Consider the following 19,600-nt stretch of genomic DNA (forward strand, 5'->3'; position numbering starts at 1 on the left):
CTATCAGATTGATATTCTCTTCTCACTAATCTTAGGCTAAATCAAAAACAAATCAATATATAAAATTAAAAAAAACGGCAAACAAAATGTAATAATTAAAAACAAAATTAAAGCTGGAATCGCTGCTTCTACTACTTTATAAATATAACATAATAATAATAATATAACTAATAATAGTAAGAGTAAACTAAAAATAGAAAGTAAGTATATATACGAAAGTGTGCTTAGGTTAGGCATTGCATCATCAACTGTACAGTATGGCTTATATGCGTATCATATATATATATATATATATATATATATCGATTTATATATATATTATTTATTTATGTATAATAGGGGGAGGCTCCACTTAAGTATGTGTGTTTCGTACGATGTTGATTATGTTTATAATTATGCGGCTAGAACAGCTTGTATTTAGATATTATTATTGTGGATATTTCGTATGTTAATATATACCTTTATCTTTAGATGATAATCAAAAAAATGTTGAATACAAAAGTGACTGTGGATGTGTATGTAGTTGAAGACATGAAGCATCTTATCTTATTAGCAAATTAGCGAGTTAATTACGTTTTCACAATTATCTTTTCCAACTTCTCGGGTTTTTCTTTAAGCAGCTCTTGATATATATTTTTGGGTTGTTCGTAAGCGTTCCGCCTACATATTTACATACTCGATAAGTTATTGGTATGATTGGGTATATATATATGCATAAATGTGGCTTCGCGAGCTTCAAATTGTTTACAAAGCAGTTGCACACACACATGCATACGCACAGACAAATTGGTTGATGTGCTATATCCAAACAGACTCACTCACACACACGTACGCACGCACGCACTCACACACACATACATCGCTACATATCTTAAGTCAGTTTTTAAAAGCGCTTTGCTGTGTACACAATACTTGGCTACAATGTTAAATATCGTTTGTTATGTATTTATACATATATATAGAGTATGTAAATGTAATGCATGTTGACATCTAGAATTGAGTGTTTCGAGAGAAAAAGAAGCCTTTGGTTCTTTCATTTATGTTTGTTATGCTTTTCTTTCGTCTTCCCTAGTTCACAAAAAAGGAAGCGAACTAACGTTAACAAAGTAGTCATTAATCAAAGCTAGCCGAATTAAGCATTAATTAATTTAGATACATATAAATTTTATAAAAGTACAAAAAGTCTGTGTTTTGTCTATTACGCACTCGAACATGAATCAGCGAACATGAATCAACCGATTTATATACATATACATACTCTCCCTCTCTCGTTATCGCGAAGCATACAAAACTGAAGAAACAATTTGGACAACGCGCTGCATACTTTATGTTATATGCCATGTTAATACGTATGTACTATATCATTGAAGTTGTATTATGTTGTGTATTTTTTGTTAGTTATATTACGAGTAATATATTGGATGATCTATGTTGAGTTTCTTTTTGTTTGTTTCTCTCTTTACGTGCCATTGGCCTTTGGCAGCGATCGCACCAGATACAGCTTCTCGCCCTGCTTGTTCGTATAGATGGGCGCTCTTTGGTAGTGGTCGACCAGCTGGTCCAGCGAATGAAACTTGCGCTGTCCAATGCAATACATATTCTGCTCAACGTGCACGCGGAAGTGTTTGTTGCGGCCGGGCGCCTTCAGGGAAACCGAGTAATCACCCATCTAAAAGCAAATAATTTTAATTAAGTTTCTTTTCTTTCTTTCAATGTGGGTAATTCCAGGAGAGGAATAAGTTCTAGTTATTTCTCTTTTCCATTCCCTTGGAATCCAATTATATACACATGCTACTATTCACTCACATTAGTCTCACTGTCTCTGATGAGGAAGTCGCCATCGTGGCCATGGCCATTGAGGACTGTGTCGCATTGGCTGCGCGTGATGGCTCCATAGTACCAGGATTTGCCAGCCAAATTGGGACGCTCGATGGGCTGGCTGGGCTGCGTTGGTTTGTTGTTGCAGTCGTTGCGTCGCTCCATGGAGTCACCGCCGTTGCCGGTGGTATTGGCACCGTTGCTGCCGGTGGCATTGCCATTGCCAGCATTGCCGCTGGTATTGCGATAGGGCGTGGCCAAGTAGTCGTTCAACTCTTGTAGATAATTGCGTGGAACTAAACCGACTTGACCCTGATTATTGCGTGCCTTATACCAGTCCGGATCGGAGGCGGGCCTATCGACAATCTCAAGACGATCGCCCTTCTCAAACGACAGCTCCTGATCATTGTTCGATGTGAAGCTATAGAGCGCCACCTGCAAGAATGATGAACAGAGATTGAGCTGGGGATTTCATCGAACTAGATATTGCTACCTACCACAATGTCTAGCACGTTCTCCGCCATGGCATAGGTGTGTATTTCGCCATCGTTATCACAATCTTCGGTTGTGTAATTGCTAGGGAACCAGCCAACCGCATTGCCGCTCTGCCCACGCCACCAGCCATCATTCGACTTCTCCAGGATGAGTATGCGTGTGCCCTTAGTCAGGGATAGCTCATCCGGCTGCTGCGCCTGATAGTTGTATTTGACAATGGCGGTGCCAATGGCCTCGGCCGGATCGGGCGGCAAGCGTCGCGACATGGTTGGACTCTCGATTTGGCGTGAGGGCGAACAATTGGGCAGCGTCTTCGAACCGGAACCCTTTTTCACCTTCTTTTTGATGCTATAAGATAAATGGAGAAGATTATCAAATATAAATATTAACGCATATCGAATCGGATATTCTGACAAAGTTTACTGGGTGTAACAATCGGGCGGTTCTTTTTATTTAGATTAAAGAGTTATTGGCTTAATCCTAATATGGGGTTTCCAGTGGAGGGGCAACCAGAAAGGGGCTTTAGTTTTTGTGTGTGGGTGTGGTTCGTGCGGGTGGAAGGAAGGAACAAATATTAAGAAGATTTTCTACTCGATAAATAATAGTTATGTGAATACAACTTAAGCGTCAAATGATTTTGTTATATAATACAAAAGCCGAAAAGCAGTTGAAAAACTAATTACAAGAAAGCAAAACATTTGGAGTAGAAAACAAACTCGACATATTTTTCTATTTTTTTTTTTTTTTTTTTGGTAGCTTATTTCTGCTGAAATCAGAATGAAAAGAATACTTAAATTTTTAGTGAGTTCTCATAACGGTATATACACTGGAGTTTCATTCATTGGAACTGGACTCTGAATGAATGGCACTGCAAGCGAAAACCGGACAACACACGCACCTGTCGAAGAGCGAGGGCTTCTCCTTCTTCACATAGTTGCTGGGCACATAGCCGGACTGATTGCGACTGTTTTGGACGCGCCACCAGTGCTTGGAATCGTCCAGCAGCAAATAGCGCTCGTTCTTTCGCAAGTCCAGCTCCTGGGCGCCCTGGGCTGCATAATCATATTTGGCTACTACGTAGCAAACGTCTTCCTGAGATTTGCCTGCAAAACGCGAAAGAAAAGTTCAGTTTAGTTGCAGCTTTAATGGGTGATATGTATATATCGATATATATCGATCTATATGTACGATGTATATGGGCCATTTCAGAGTGTGCCCTTAAAGTGTGTCTCTTTTATACGCTTTTAATGCTTTGTATTTTAGAATCATCTTATTTGAACAGACTCTGGGAATATATGTGTGCCTCATCTGTTTTACACTTTTTAATATCTTAACTGCTCATCAATTCCAAGACTTAACGACCATCTTACAGACATTATATAGACATTGGTTCAAAGAAACATCTGTTCAGATGGAATACTTTATTAAAAGTCTATAAATCTAAGAGATAATTGTCTCTCTACAGATACAAATGAAAAGATTTGAGTTGAGTGAATGGTCTCTGAGTAGACCTTCTATATTATATACCTATTAATATTGTACAATGGTGTATATAGTAAATTGAAATACTATTCGAAATCCTTTGTATTAGAGATCTACAATCTGTTGTTGCTAAATATGTGAATATAATCTAGATCTATGCCATTTATAGTTTATATTTATATTACACTGTATTATATTATAATTCAAGTAATATCAACTATAATCAACTACAATCTCTCTATATTCTATATATAATCTTTTTATTCAATTTAAATCCAGTATTCTATATATAGTAGCAACTTAACTATTTTATCTAGAGTTCTTCACACTAAACATCCCCTATTGCCCTTATATAATAGTCATAGCTCGTTCGCTTACCGTGCTTCATGTTGCCCGCCATTGATTGTTGTCCAGCGTTGCTGCAACTGGAGTTACCGCTGCTGCTGCCCCCGTTGCTGTAGTCGATCGGCGCCGGGCAGCCGCTGCTCGCTGGCTGGCCAAAGGTCACACTTTTGTGCTGGGCACTGCAACTGGAGGCGGTCGACAGTGTGCGATGATGCTGCAGCGATTGCTGCTGCAGTTGTTGTTGCAGTTGTTGCTGCTGCTGCTGTTGTTGTGACAGCGAAGAGTGACGCTGATGATGAGCAGGTGAGTTAGGTGCCAGTTGGCGGCAGCTCTGATAGTTCTGATGTTGCGGCAGCTGTGGCGGTGCGTTGCCAGAGGAATTGGGGATGTTGCGCGCGAATCGCTGTGGGTATTCCAACATTCCAGTGTGGGCTCCTCAATATGCTTGAGAAGCGCGACGGGGCACAATGGGTTGGCTCCAAATGCTGCTTCGAAGATAAAATTTTTGGCAATTGGGCAACAAAGTGTCAAACAACAAACAACAGGAAATAGCAGCAGGTTGCAGGTTGCAAAGTTGCAAGTTGCAAGTTGCAGTTTGGCAGCAAAATTGTTTGTTGTTGTTGATAATGAAGATGAAGATGATTATGTTGTTGATGTTGATGCAGTTGTTGTTGTTGTTGTTATTATGGTGAGTATTTTATTGTTGCTGTTCGTGTTATGCTGTGTGTTGTTGTTGCTGTTGTTGTTGGTGTTGTTGCTGTTGCTGCATGTTGCCTTCTTCCTCAGCCAACGCATATTTCTGCTGTTGTTGTTTTCATTGTTGTTGTTGTTGTTTTAGCAGCAAATTAAACGTTACGAATGCGGCGAAATGCAAAAACAAAGATGTGAAAGAGAAAACGAAAAGGAAGAAGAAGAAAACAATGTAAACAAGATGAAATTAAAGCTGTGTGTATGTATGTAAGTGAGTGTGTGTGTGTGTGTGCGAGTGAATGTGTGTGTGTTTTACTCAAAAAAGCATTTGCGTGAAAGCAGTTAAAACTAGTGCTTAAATACTTCAAAATATTGAGTTATATAAATATATATATATATATATATGTATATACATATATAGATATATACATATATATACCTATGTATAATATATCAAAAAAAAAACAAAGCGTAAAAAAAATTTGAGCATAAAGTGAAATTTACATAGGGAATAAATAACGGGCCTTCGAGCTAGGATATGAGAGCTGATGAAAGTGTGTGTTAGGGATGATGATGATGGTGGCAATGGCAATGATGATGACGGTATATGTTTTTTTTAGCTTGTAGCCGCCTGCAACTGTGGGCTGACCGCAATGTGGCCAAGCGAGAAATAGACGCCAAGTGAAAGTTGCCCCCAACTCAAATGGAGCAAGACTCAGATTTGAAAACTCGTAATTGAATTGAATTCAATATAATATCAACCAGAGAGATAGAGAACACTTCAGAGAAGTTAAAGTTGAAGTTTAGCAGCAGGAAACTCAAACATACTCAAAGAATAATTTTTTTACAGTATTTTTGGTATAATTATAATCACAAAGTTATAAAAAATATTTTAAAATATATCAATTTCAATTCAACTCAAAGAAAATATATGTTTGAACTGTAAAAATTATATTAACTGAAATACAAATAGATTTTGTTGATTTAAAAATGATAGATAGATGTAGATTATCGATTTTTCTTTGTACATGAACTTTTCCGCGACAATTTCTTTGATAGCTATATGATATAGTAGTCCCAGTCTTACTTAATCAATTTACCTATTTTTGTAAAGCTAACTTAGCTGAGCTTCAACTTAACGGCTCTATTGAGCGAATTGTTCGCTTAGGTCGCCTCAAGCACTGATGTCTCTTCGTGCTGATCACGTCTTCATATAAAATAAAGCATCTAAGACATCTCCTCGAGTGCCTGCCCCACACAGTTCGTGACAAAATTAAAGCAAACCCTCCCCCAGTTTGAGCTAGTGCATGAAAACGAGATGGAGAATGAGGAACCACTTGATTTTAATTGATGAATTTTCAATTGATTTGGCAATGCGGCGAGTGGCGCAGAGTTTGGGTCACTACGTGCAACAGCATCCACAGAAGCATTAATACAGAGACGCAGCGAGAGAGACAGAGAGAGGCAGAGGGAGAGGGAGTGAAATAACCAGCTATTCAATATGAAACGTAACTGTGATTGAGACTGGCACTGGGGCTGGCCCAAAGCGCTCGATGAGTCACGAACAGGTATTGGAAATGGAATTGGGATTGGGATTGGGTTGACTCGTACTTAACAAAAAGACAAACCAACTAACTGAGACAAACCCACCTTATGCCGGACAAGTAGGGCAAAGCGAAGGGGAAGAAAATAAAAAAAGCAAATAAAAACAATAATTAACAGTTAGTAGGGTATTAAAGAAGTTTAAATACTCTAAGATAATATGGACATAGTTCTCTAATAAATTAGGTTAAAGCTTATGAGATCTAGGTGCTATAGAAGTTTGTTCTTGGTCAGAAAAACGTTTACGAATGCAGAGTATTTATGGAATGTATTATATATGACTGTGATATCATAAGACACAATAACTAATTAAGATATTATGTAAAACAAGACTAAAGACGCACAATCTAGTAATTATATACATAGAAATTGTTCTATAGATTCATATCTATATCTTTTAAGAACTGCAAGACTAGTTAACATATAAACAAACAGACAGACGTATATAGCTTGATATCAAACCATATCTTATCATATATTACAAAAGCTATCTTAGCTTGTAGATGAACATATATCTATACATCGACTGCCCTGCGTCACACATTGAATGACAAAATTTAGATAGCCTTTGGCAGAGTATAGAGGAATAAGGCAAAGAATACTATGAGACAGACATGAGGCATTTGCTGTTTACGTAATGCCCACCAGGTCGGTGGTAGATGGTAGATGTGTAAAGTGGTACGCGATAATCGGCAGTTTTCATATTGTGAAGCCAACTTGTGAGATTGTTGGCCAAAAGCGTAACCAAAGTCAATGTCAACAGCCGGAGGCCACACAAAAATTATTAAAGATCAATAATTATGCGACCCAGAAAGAAAAAAGCTCTGGACATTTGTGTTTTGTGACAGTTGACAGTTGGCCAACAAAGCGGGTTGAAGGTCGAGCGCTGCAGCTTAATTAGCGTGTCGACCAACGCCTTCGCCAAAAGCATTTGGTTCCTATGAAAAAATGTTGTCATCAGCGATAAGAGAAAACTGTGCGCCGAGAGTGAAGGCGAAAGCCATTTTTTATTCTTATTAAATTTGTTTTTGTTTTTGGACGGAATGCGATTCTATCTTCCGTATCATTGTCAGAGTGTTTCCGTCTATTCGGGGTATTCTTGTCGTTATGTTTTCGCTGTTAGAGAAAGCCGAGCGCAACCAAAGAATAACTTAATAGCTATTCATATTTGCGCAAGACTCGTTTTCTCATGTTCATTGTACATCAGATGATAGCTGTCATGGGAATACATTTACCAGGGACTTCACTTTAAAGATGTAATGAGATATAACTTGAAGAGAAAACGCAATTCAATCGTCCATTAACTAACTAAGTGATCTTTAAGCTAACATTGTCTAGCCGGAAGGCAATATTTATCAAACATCCGATTGTTATAGATATAGATTAATAAGCAAAAATATGGAAGTTAACAATAATACATATAGATAAGTTGATAATACATGTGGAAGTTACCAATAATGATTGTATATAGGAGTATATATTCACATGGCAAATATTTACAATGCAGATAAGCTGCGCTGTTCCGATTTATTAGTGTTAACAGTGAACATAAATAACTGTTTCCCCGTCTATTCAAAATATATTTAGAATATGTTTAAGTGACTGGCAAATCGTTCCAACAAATAACTGGAAAATACATAAAATGTTTGTTTTAAAAAAAACGATGTAAAATTTACATTTTACACTAGAAAACGTGCCTTCGTGTTGCGCAGCTCTGGCGCAAGGCCACCAACAGAGCTAAAACATTGAAATGCTTGGATGGGTTTACTTTTTATGGCCATTGAACTAAGCTCAGTAGCTGCTGCTTCGATCTATTTTGTCGCAGTTGTTGTTGTTGTTGTTGTTGGGGGCTCAGACATTGCCAAGGTAGCGCCTTTGTCTTGTCGTTGCACGACTGTCGGAGACAGTTCGTCAAAGAGAAAATTGAAAGAGTTGCACGTGCTCGACGGGTTTATGAGGCGGAAAGTTGTTTCGGCAACGGTTCACAGATAGGAAGTGCTCGTTCCGTTCAACGAATTGGAGACGCAACAACCATATCAAGAAACACTCAAAATGGCCCTAAAACAAAATTATTGAAACTAATTGAAAACAGAGTAAGCAATTCTTTATTATTTTTCTAAATCTATTCCGAGTTTTTAGGGGCGTCAAAACTCTTAAATCACCGAAAATGGGCCACGAACTGCACAACAAGAAACTCAACAAGAAACAAGTAAATTAAAGTGGGGATAGGGCACAGCCTTATCACAGCCAAAAGGGCAGTCACAGCCAGCTCGGGCATAAAACTGTAAACATATAAGTATATTTAGATGCATATGCATCTGTCTATGTGCTCATATATTATGGGGGCATGAACATTGTGAAACAGTGCTGACATTTTAGCTGCCTAATAGCTATATATATTTATATACAGAGAGATGTGAAGTTAGGTAAAAATGCTACAAAATTTAATAAGCAATTTTAGCTAGAAACTGATTAACAATTTCTTCTTCCGTCTGTGAAATAATATTGCTAAGTAGTATTAGTAGTCCAAAGCTACTTCTAGTCATTGAAAAGTTGAATTTCTGGGAAACTGATAAGCATTTCTGAATAAACACAGTGAAAGTTCTCATCAGCCTTCATTTAGTTCCAGGTTTTTATTTTAGCTTTTGTTTAGAGAGTTTTATGACTAAATTTTGACTTTTTTTGCTGCTAGAGTACTTTTGCATAACAAAGGCTATACGCCTTTCTTTCAAGAAGCTATTAACTATTTATTCCCATACCTTGTTTTTACATATAAAATGTAGCTATTTTTCAGTCATTTACATGTCTATTTAGCTATTTATGCCGGCAACACTGTCGGAAAAGAAGAACGGAACTCAATTCAGTTCGAGTTGATTTAGTTATTTTGCGCAGCTGTTGTTGTTGTTGCTTGAGTTTGGATTTTAGAATTGAAGCTGAGTGAAGAGAAACCTGTGTGACATGTGGATTTTGGGTCGTGGGTTGAATTGTGCCCCGAAGTGAACTGCGCATCTGAAGTTCGGGCGGTGGTTGTTTGGGTGCATAAGGCCTTGGGGTTGGGGGTGGCGAAAACAGATTGCTGACACATATATAGCCACGGGCGGTGTGCATGGCGACGACCCTTGTAACCAAAACTGCAAAAGAAGCTAGCTACAATGCGAGCCAAGGCGGAAAGAAAACAGGAACAGGCAGGCATTGCATAAAAAGGATTGCGTTCAAAGAGAAATGGTAGAGCGAGAGAGAATGGGAAGGCCGATTGGGGGTTGCTTTCGCTCACGCAGACAGAGCGACCGCAAGAGAGCAACTGTGAAAGTGCAAGAGAGCATAGCAGATACGCAATTTTTGCTTCCTTTCCAAACACCTATATTTGTGTGTTATCCTGGGAAATGTACCGTTTTGCATTGAAACGACGCTGTTAATCGATAAATATGTAAATGGAGAGAGTAGTAAAACCAAACATAGCAAATACGAACACTTTTTAAGAGAGAGCAAAAAAGGGAGAAAGAGACAGAGTGATGGAGACGGAGAGCGCGAACAAGTGAGAGCGAGACACAAAACAGGAGCTAAACAGGAGCAGCCGTATATTTTGTGTGTACCTACCGGAGACGACGAAAGTTTTTGGCGACGGCGACGGCGACGACGACGGCAACTCCTAGCAGCAGCCAACGGCCCCAGCCCTTTGTGCAGCAGCAGAAGCGACCATATAAAAATGCACTTTCTTCACTTAACTGCGAACAATATTCCAATGTTTTTCAGGCGCTTGCCAAACAGTAAATTTGCACTTAACACCCGTTCACTGTAATAATACTTTAAATGTACATTATGTGTACATCTGTTCGTATGTATGTATATATATACATATATATATATATATCTATATATATTATGCTGGCCAGTCGAAAATCACTGGGTACAAACGTTTATGCTTGTATTTGACACTTTTCGATTGTAGTTAATGACGCAACCGCACTTCGATGCATTCGATGAACGCAATGTAATAATTTCTTAGAATTATTTCGCGGGTGGACAATAATTTTTATCAATTTTACCGGAGCCACTTATTCGTTGCTCTGTACAATTTCGATAGCAATAATGTGTCGCCCACATCGATATTTCTGCCCCGAATGCATCGAGTACTTTTACTAAACAGCTGTGGCATCGATACATAACTTTGTGCTAGCGATAATATTCATTTTCAGTATGGATAAATTGTGCAAGCAATTTTTTTACTAATATGTCGAGAACAGCTTAAAGTACACAGTTATCCTGCACAAAAATTATATCAACTGTTGGGAATTAATTGGTTAATAGTTTATTAAAATTTATAAAACGATGAGTTATTAATGTAAAATATGGTACAAATTTAAAATTGTTTTTTTTTTAATAAAATTTCATACTTAACCGCTACTGAAAAATACCACTACTTAAAAAATACCAAATGTATCAGCTATCGATACACTGTTTGTTATTGTACATAATCAATGCAATGAGATCGGTGCATTCAACATCTTTATTTAAGTAACCGCTAAATATGATAAGTTTAAAAGTGTGGCAGTTCCCAAAGAGGGCGAATCTTTGTCTAAGCCGTCAGTACACAACTAAATCAAAGCGTGTCGTCCTGTCGCAAGACCAGGATAAAATAAAAAGTATATCGAATAAACACGTTTAATTCCCATTTGTAAATAAGCTTTTTTTCCTTTTAGATTATGAACCAAAGACCACTGATGCTCATACAAACCGTGTTTATGTATGGGGCTTCCAGGAGACTGGCGCACTAGGGCTGCAAACCAATGTAAAGAAGGCCAAAGAACGCTACACGGAAATGGTGCATCATCCAACGCGTCTGCAGTTCTCGAATAATAATGAAATCACGGATGTTACAGCCGGTTACGGCTTTACGGCATATGCGGTGAAACGTTCGGATGGGCAAACCTTGTTTGGTAGCGGGCTTAACACCGACTCACAGCTGGGCTATCAAGTGAAAGGCAATAAGAAAGATCCGGCTAATTTAGATGTGATTATCTATCCAACTGCTATTCAACTGCCACGGCTGCAGGGCGAAACGGACGAGGATATGCAAGTGAAGAGCATGTCAGCAGGTCGAGCACATCTCGTGGTGCTCACGCAGAATGGCACTGTCTTCACCATGGGTAACAATTCGTATGGCCAATGTGGCCGTTCCATTATCGAAGAGGAACGCTACTCGGGCAGCGCGCTCATCAACCGAATAGCCCAGGCAGATATTTGCGGTGCAGACGATGAGCTTGTGGCTGTGGAATGCGGGCAGGATCATACGATGCTGCTGACCAAGCTGGGGCGCGTCTACACCTGCGGCTGGGGTGCCGATGGCCAGACAGGACAGGGCAATTACTACAGCGCCGGCCAGATTACGCTCATTGGTGGCGACATTGAGAAGGAGCGTATTGTGCGCATTGCTTGTGCCTCGGATTGTGTGCTGGCACTCAACGAAAAGGGCGATGTCTTTGGCTGGGGCAACTCGGAATATGGCCAGCTTGATGATTCGGCAGATGCAGTAACACAGATCTGCACACCCCGAGCTCTGCAGCTAACCAAGGGTTTGGGCAAAGTCAAGGATGTAGCAGCAGGCGGTTCCTTTTGCATGGCGCTCAATGATCAGGGCCTGGTCTACACCTGGGGCTTTGGCATCTTGGGCTTTGGACCGTTTGTGGAACAAACTTCGAAGCCGCAACATTTGTTGCCACCGTTGTTTGGACGCAACGATTTCAGCAACGCTACCACTGTGGTTTCCATCGGCTGCGGAGTCTTTCACATGGGCGCCGTGAACTCTGACGGAGATCTGTTTATGTGGGGAAAGAATCGTTTTGGCCACCTGGGACTGGGCCATAAAAAAGATCAGTTCTTTCCCTTCAAGGCGGCCATCAATGGGAAGGCGCTAAAAGTGGCCTACGGTGTGGATCATACTATAGCTCTGTGCCGCCCGCATATATAAATAAATAATTAAACAAATTGAATTAAAGATCACAAATTCGCGTTTTTAATACATTGAAATCGATTAAAGAACATTTAGATTAATTTGCTTTTATCTTTTGGTTTTCTGATAATTTTGTTGACAATTTTCTTTCTTTCTTTTAGCAAATGTAAATAGCTGCGTTTTTTTCGTTTTTTTTCCTTTCGATTTTTCGTTCTATATAAATATTTGTTTAGCACGCGTACGCATTGATAGTTTATAGAGTTAAAGAGTATATAATATAAAATATGTACTTGGAATCGAATGCAGTGTGTATTTTATTTTCATATATGTTTTAAGTTGGATTTGGGTGTTTATTTTTATTTCTAATTTCTTGTTAGGTTTACCCTTTATTCTCATATACAATAGAAGGTTTGCTGGAATCCTAGATCTCTACTACTAATTCCCTCAGTTACATTCCAAGCCCAAATCGCACTCTTCTTTTGTTTTTGTTTTTTTTTTTTTGTTTCTTAGTATTTGTCACAATTTCGTCAATCGCATTTAATTGCTTTCTAGGTACATTTCTTAACAGGGTTTCATTTTATGTTATCTTTATATATGATTTTTCTTTATTCTTAACTGAGCTCAACGAGCCATAGAACTCATCGAACCGCTTGGCCAATACAATACGATCTGTTAACAGTTGATAAGCATGGTTACATCGATCTTAAGGATAAACGCGTGACAAATTTAGGATCATTGATACGAACACGCACGACCCAACGCGACTTAACATTGCTATTTAAAAAACATATGGCATACACATTACACAAACTAAATTAAACTAATTAATATTGAAACTTAAATTTTTAAAGTTAACTCATTTTTCTTCCGAAAATCTTTTTTGCTTAATTTAAAACTGATTAAAAGGCAATTGTAAATTAACTAGATAATTTATTTATTATTTAATTTTTAAGCGAGATCTGGGAACTAATTAAAAAATTTCAAAGCAAAGCAAAATTTTAAATAAAAAATATGCATAAATACATATATGTTTAATACACATATATATATATATATATATATATAGTTAGTCTACATATACATATATACATATACAATATTAATATATATATATATATATCTATACAAATTTAATATAAATAAAAAACATACATATATATACGTTATTTATACATATATACATATATATATGTAGACTGCCCACATATACATATATACATAAATAATAATAATATATATATATATATATTTATTTATAAAAATTGCAATAATATGCCACATATGATAAAACTGCAGAAGTCATGTTGATATTTACGTGTTTTTAAACCGAAGTCGTCTCTAAATCGAAAATTCGGCACGCGCCCATCTTAAAATCGAACTACAGACTAAGAGTTGAGGCATTCGCCTACAGATCATTTTGTTTTACACACGCACACACACTTACAGAAATCAATACTATTTTGTTTGTCTTTGTTTTTGTTGTTGTCCATTCGTTTTTTTTTTTGCTTTTAGTTTTTTCTATGTTAATAATTTAAAACATTTGGAGCATGCGACCAACTGTAGTCTCGGCCACTTAATGCTGCAGAGCTTCGTTCGCCTCGTAGGCCTCAACCTCGGCTATATTTGCCAGATCATACTCAACCACGCCCTTTCCCATGAAAGCTGCATACTTGCCGGCATCTGGCAGAGGATCAGCTGAGCGCTTGGCCACTGTAAAACACAAAAAAGTTTAGTTAGGCAAATGAGTGACAGTATAAAAGTCGGGCATGCCCGACTGATGGAAACTTTCAGTTAGTTAATGTTCGACTTACCCCCAGATACGAATTTCTCCATCATGTAGACCTTCATGTCGTAGCATTCATTGGCTATGCGCTCCGAGATGAGAGAGAGGTCGGTGATACGTGGTGTAATTACGCGCATATTACGACGGACGCGATCCGTATCGATGTTATAGTAACCGGATCCCATTTTCTGCATCAGATCTAAAAAGTTGCTGGGCGGGAGAGTGGTGTCCCGGTCCAGTGGCATGATGAAGCAACGATTGGTGGTGGTGTCAATAATGGCTGACTGGTTTTCCTTGAAGTCATGCATGAATCGCCCACGGCGGCCATCCTTAAAGTCCGGCACATCGATTTTGGCAAACGCATCGTCATCACTGCTATCAAGTTCGATTTCCTCGCGAAAGAAGTTATCGTTAACTAACTCATCGAACTGACCGCCCATGCTGTTGCTCGCACTGGGTGACCCGGATAATTGAGGCAACAGGGAGCGCCAGTTCAAGGCGAAGGCGTCGTCGTTGCGTGCATAGAAACGAGGCAATTCAATCGAGTCTTCCTTATAGGGTATGTCGCAGAGTGCGTGGTAGCGCATGCTGGAATGATTTGGGGCATATATCCGATAAAGGGTCCAGCCTCCCAGCACGCCCATTAGCATTACGATAATGGCGATCAGGAACAAAAGAAACGATTTTAGACAATTATATTGCGGCCGGTTGAAAACCATCGATTCAGTATCGGCATCGCTATACCCTCCTTTTGGCTACAAATTAAAGAACGATAAAAAGACATATATTTAGTATACACATAATATGAGGCACATTATGCCTTGTTACTATATTCCAAATCCTGATTCACCTCAGTAAGTAGTTTATATTTAGTATATATATATATAAATACTTTGTATAAACGAGACTTGCTCAATTTATAGCAACTACTGGTAATTCCCAATGACTAATAACAGTATATTTCAAACAGATGAAATTTTACAATGAATAACTGTGGTATATATATATATATATGTTTGTATGTACTTCAGTGCCGGCTAACTAACCTTTGTTTTTATTTCCTTATCGCAAATCATAAGGATATACCGCACGAAAATGCAAATAAAAAACAAAAGCAAGTAAACAATAGGTATATGTAAATACATAAAAAACAGCAAAAGAAATTGATAGGTGCAGAGCATTTAGCTATTTTTAGCATTTTTTCTTCTTCAAAAATAGCTAACTGTATTTTGAATTGTAGAAAAGGCTTACCTTCTATTAAAATTATATTTTATTTCACTGTGCGTTTATTTTCAGAATTATTTATGGCTCAGTTATCAATAAAAAAATGTATATCTACTTTTTTTTGTAGCTTTTTAACTATTATTTTCTACTTTTTATCAACACATACGTTATTTACATGTGTCATGTTTGTGTGCACTTATCGCTGACGAGCAAAGGGCAAAAATTGTTTTTGTGCTCGAATGCGGCGCAATTGGAGAAGAGAAGAGAAAACGTAAATGCAATGATATATGTGTGCATGTCTCTATGTATGTATTTATTCAGCTGCAATATCAACATTCGCAAGAGTACACTTAGAGTGCACACACACACATACATACATGCATGCATGTCGATGCATATGTACGTGTCTCTATATATCTAGCCATTTGCATGTTCTACTGGAAAATATGTACTCGAACCATTCACATTGGGCACAAAAGCATAATATTATATATTTGGGTTGAAAAAAAGGGTCGAGAAATAGCTGTCGGGGCAAACTGAAGTCGTGCTGCTGACTGGCAATGCCAAAGCTGTGCGACCTTAAATGGAGCAAAGGAAGGAGTGCAAGGACACACACATGGGAATTCCATGTGAAAAATCGATAAATATGCATGCTGCCGAGAGCAGAAACACACACTCGCGACTACATACTTTTGCATGTACACAGAAAATCTTACAGTAACAGACGCCCACAAGCGCGCACTCACCCACACAAACACATACAGGCTTGCGCGCGAAGGCGAACGAAAACGAAAACTTGTAGCGCTGCTGGCACGAAGGACACGTAGGATATGTGGGGCTCGCAAGGACACACGAAACGATTGCGCAAAAGAAAATGTTTACTGTCTTACTTTACTTACACTGATCAGTGAGCCATGATGCATGATAGCTTCATCGTTGAGATGTAATGGAAGCGGAACCTTCTCCAAATCCTTTTTTTCACCTGTTAATTTTGCTAGAATCGTCATTTTTTCTTTTGGTATTCAGATTGTGTTCCTAGGTTGTTGAGCAATTTGGATTCGAATTTTTTTAAAAAGATGACCGAAAAAATAGATCCTAGACGTTTTATGCAAACTACACCTTAGTGATGTTTACTCTTCAATAATATTTTTCACTTTGTTTTTGTGTAGCGCAGCAAACTGCGTAGGCAAGTAGCCAGCTAAGCGATATATTTTCACTTGTTTGCAGTTACTAGCATTTGCAGTAACGATGTATTTCTTATCGATAGTGATAAATACAAAAGACTTATTTCCCTTTAATATTGGGAATACAAAAGTTATTTATTTATATTCGTTTTTTTATTAAGGGGTGTGGCGATTTTACAAGAATGACTTGTAGTAGGTTAGGTTTCTTTGAGTCATATTACAAATTACCTCTAGGGAAAAAAACGGGTTTTTGTAATGTATCGATACTTCATCGTAATGTAGATATGTTTTACAATAGATTCTGTTTTATTACGCGTAGTAATTAGACCTCTATTTCATACAATGTTGTTTAAGGAGTAAGGCATTTATATATTCAAACAATGAATGTAACATACGGAACAATTATTTGTTATTGTGCCCGTGGAAGCGATAATTTATCGAAAACTCGTCGCTTGTTATCGCTGGAATGTATGACAGTTGACATGCATGATGGTTTGACGGAAGATTTAATCTGTACTATTAACTGAATTCTTAGATGTACAAAAGGGACTTCAGGGCTTACAACTATTTATGACTATGTTGATTCGATAGGAAGGCCAGATGACCCTTGGGGCACTTGTTGGCATAGTGGCCCTTGTGTCCACATTTGTAGCAGGTGATCTCCTCCAGCGGCGTGGGCACTTTGATAAACGGTGGTGGTGGATGATTCGGAACACCATCTTCATTATTGTCACCGCTATGGTCCATGGCGTTGATGTTATTGCGATGCTCCAGACTGCCCACATACTGTTTACACGAATTCGCCTTATGGCCGAGCTCGCCGCAATAGTGGCACGTAGGCAGTTTTTTGTGCAGTTGATCCTTGCTGAGATCGGCGAGGGGCGGCAGCTCGAAGCGTGGATGCATATGCTTGCAGTTGGGTCCCTCCGGACAGAAGCCGGCCAGGTAGTTCATGCACAGCACACGCCGCAGATGCTGATGTCGACAGTGCGGCCCATGGCGGCAGAATCCACGTTTATACCACGGACAGTCTTTCACCTTGCTCTGTGGGTCGATGTGCAGGAACGGGCACTCTTTGTTGTGGCAGGCATTGAAACGCGAATAGAAATAACACTCTGGCATTTTCGTCATGTCGTACTCGTGCAGAAACTCGCACTGGTCGCCCTTTTTACACAAACCACGCAGCCAGTGCTTACAGACGATGGTGCGATCGCCCCGTATGTGCCGAAATGGGCAGGCGCTTCCTTTGTCGCATTCTTGGCCATTTTTTGTGATGAAATTGCAGACGGCGGCTATGGACTTGTCCATGCCATAGAACGGCAGTGGTATGGCGCCCACCTGTTCGATAAGGTCGCGCTCCGCTTTAAACTGGAGGCTGTTTACGTTGGCCAAAAGTATATCCATCTTATTGCGGTACTTTTCTCATGAAACAATAAAATAAAAGAGCGCGTTGTTTTGGGATTTGTTTTTTTTTTGGCATAACACGCGCAAGTATCGATATTAGCACGATATCTTGCCAGTGCATATCGATACTTGGATATTAAAGCAAGTATACAGTTCATGCAGTTTAAATAAATTTAGTCCGCTAAATAATTAGACCGAACAAATTCTAATATAAAAGTACTCTGTCAAGATCAATGGACTGGCATGATTATTACTCCCACGTGAAAACAAACAACAACAAAATACAATAACAATTTTAATTAAAATTCTTTAATTAATTATTATAGCTATTACTTTTTTTACTATATCATATTAATAAAATGAAAATATAGTGAATACTTATTTTTAAATATACCTTAATGACTAGATATATTAATGGTGAATTTTTCTCTATGCGCGATATATGTTCTGCAGCCGCATACTAGCCTTTATCATTTGTTTACGCTCTGGCGCTGCAATTAAAGATGTTTCTTCGGCTAAAAGGTTAAAAACTAATTGCGGCAAAATTGGGCGTGTGGAAGTTATGTGGAGACGCCACGAAGAGCCAGAATTTAAAGATAAAAGCGTCGTCCGCTAACCATGTTGCCCACGTACGAGCGTCTGAACGAGCCCAAACGGGTCTTCTTTCGCATAACATTTGCCCGGCTGTCGGTGACAGCGCTCAGTTTGCCATTGAGCGCGTTTTGTTTTTGTGTGGTGTGGTCGCTGGTATTTGACTTTGTACGCTCCACGTTTACGCATTGCGACGTGGCCAACTACTTGCCCTCGGTATCGGCGGCAATTGGAAATTATGAGCCACAAAAAACTGTGTGGCGTTTGGCCATCATATTGCATCTGCCATTGCGTCTGACTGTGACTCGCATGTACTTGGAATACTATAGGGAGCATATCAAGCGCAATCGTCGCATGTTTGGCATCTTGGCCTGCACGCTGAATGTCATCGAGAATTTCGCTCTGTTCTGTTTGTCGCTATGGACATCGGCAGACAATTATGAGATCCATCGCAATTCGTTTGTGGTGTTCATAGCCTGCAGTGAATGCTATATGTTGATGTCATATCTGTTAAACAGGAGTGCCCGCAAATCCGTTCTTCTGCCACATGAGGAGAAATCGTTGCGCTACAAACGAAATCTCTTTCTGATCAACGTGCTTGCATTTGGCCTCGCAGGCTATTGTTTCATGCGGCACAACGCACGCTGTGAGGCTGGTGGTAAGCTTTCGATATAGATTCGATACATCTCCTTAATGGTCCATCACTAATTCAAGCAATTTTCCTTTTCACAGTTTACACATTCTTCGCGCTCTTCGAGTATATTGTGGTGCTTACGAATATGGGCTTCCATATGACAGCCTATTGGGACTTTCATTCGTTCAGCATTCATTGCGATGCGCGAAATGGATTCCATATAATGCGCTATTAGCTTGACTTAGTTAAAGGAAAGTCCATCGTCCAGCGACGTATTCCTGTATATATATATGTATCTGCGGTTCTAGCTTAAGCTCAAAGTTTACTTAATTTAACTTAAGAAATTCCTGATTTTTCTGTATCAACACAGTCATTTAGAAACTGAACTAACTTTTATT

At 38.9% G+C, this 19,600-nt stretch overlaps 5 protein-coding genes across 9 annotated transcripts; 2 read left to right on the top strand and 3 right to left on the bottom strand.

Annotated features, from left to right (window-relative positions):
* Positions 1 to 320: 320 nt before the first annotated feature.
* Positions 321 to 10,531, bottom strand: LOC111599069 (cytoplasmic protein NCK1). 5 transcript variants are annotated; one of them, XM_023314595.2, is made up of 7 exons: positions 10,479 to 10,526; positions 10,030 to 10,225; positions 4,174 to 4,625; positions 3,212 to 3,416; positions 2,316 to 2,661; positions 1,807 to 2,253; positions 1,460 to 1,669 (listed from the first exon to the last, which is right to left on the bottom strand). In XM_023314595.2, exons 3-7 carry the CDS (start codon positions 4,559 to 4,561, stop codon positions 1,460 to 1,462), a joined length of 1,596 nt encoding a protein of 531 aa, XP_023170363.1. In that variant the 5' UTR covers positions 4,562 to 4,625; positions 10,030 to 10,225; positions 10,479 to 10,526. The 5 variants fall into 5 exon arrangements, with proteins under 5 accessions (XP_023170364.1, XP_023170365.1, XP_023170363.1 ...); XM_023314593.2 differs by having other exon boundaries at positions 10,030 to 10,531; XM_023314594.2 differs by lacking the exons at positions 10,030 to 10,225; positions 10,479 to 10,526 and adding an exon at positions 5,335 to 5,585.
* A 336-nt stretch (positions 10,532 to 10,867) lies between these two features.
* LOC111599097 (RCC1-like G exchanging factor-like protein) lies at positions 10,868 to 13,308 on the top strand. Its single transcript, XM_023314638.2, has 2 exons — positions 10,868 to 11,075; positions 11,133 to 13,308. Exons 1-2 carry the CDS (start codon positions 10,961 to 10,963, stop codon positions 12,398 to 12,400), a joined length of 1,383 nt encoding a protein of 460 aa, XP_023170406.2. The 5' UTR covers positions 10,868 to 10,960; the 3' UTR covers positions 12,401 to 13,308.
* A 353-nt stretch (positions 13,309 to 13,661) lies between these two features.
* LOC111599158 (integral membrane protein 2B) lies at positions 13,662 to 16,537 on the bottom strand. Its single transcript, XM_023314729.2, has 3 exons — positions 16,289 to 16,537; positions 14,194 to 14,920; positions 13,662 to 14,092 (listed from the first exon to the last, which is right to left on the bottom strand). The coding sequence occupies exons 1-3, from the start codon at positions 16,394 to 16,396 to the stop codon at positions 13,956 to 13,958; spliced, it is 972 nt and encodes a 323-aa protein (XP_023170497.1). The 5' UTR covers positions 16,397 to 16,537; the 3' UTR covers positions 13,662 to 13,955.
* LOC111599159 (cleavage and polyadenylation specificity factor subunit 4) lies at positions 16,453 to 18,073 on the bottom strand. Its single transcript, XM_023314731.2, has one exon. The coding sequence runs from the start codon at positions 17,975 to 17,977 to the stop codon at positions 17,138 to 17,140; it is 840 nt and encodes a 279-aa protein (XP_023170499.1). The 5' UTR covers positions 17,978 to 18,073; the 3' UTR covers positions 16,453 to 17,137.
* Positions 18,074 to 18,398: 325 nt separating this feature from the next.
* On the top strand, positions 18,399 to 19,460 carry LOC111599058 (post-GPI attachment to proteins factor 2). Its single transcript, XM_023314579.2, has 2 exons — positions 18,399 to 19,226; positions 19,301 to 19,460. Exons 1-2 carry the CDS (start codon positions 18,596 to 18,598, stop codon positions 19,435 to 19,437), a joined length of 768 nt encoding a protein of 255 aa, XP_023170347.1. The 5' UTR covers positions 18,399 to 18,595; the 3' UTR covers positions 19,438 to 19,460.
* The last annotated feature ends 140 nt before the right edge of the window (positions 19,461 to 19,600 follow it).

The sequence above is a fragment of the Drosophila hydei genome, unplaced genomic scaffold, assembly GCF_003285905.1.
Source record: "Drosophila hydei strain 15085-1641.00,03,60 unplaced genomic scaffold, DhydRS2 tig00008114-arrow-pilon, whole genome shotgun sequence".
In the NCBI taxonomy this organism is placed as follows: domain Eukaryota; kingdom Metazoa; phylum Arthropoda; class Insecta; order Diptera; family Drosophilidae; genus Drosophila; species Drosophila hydei.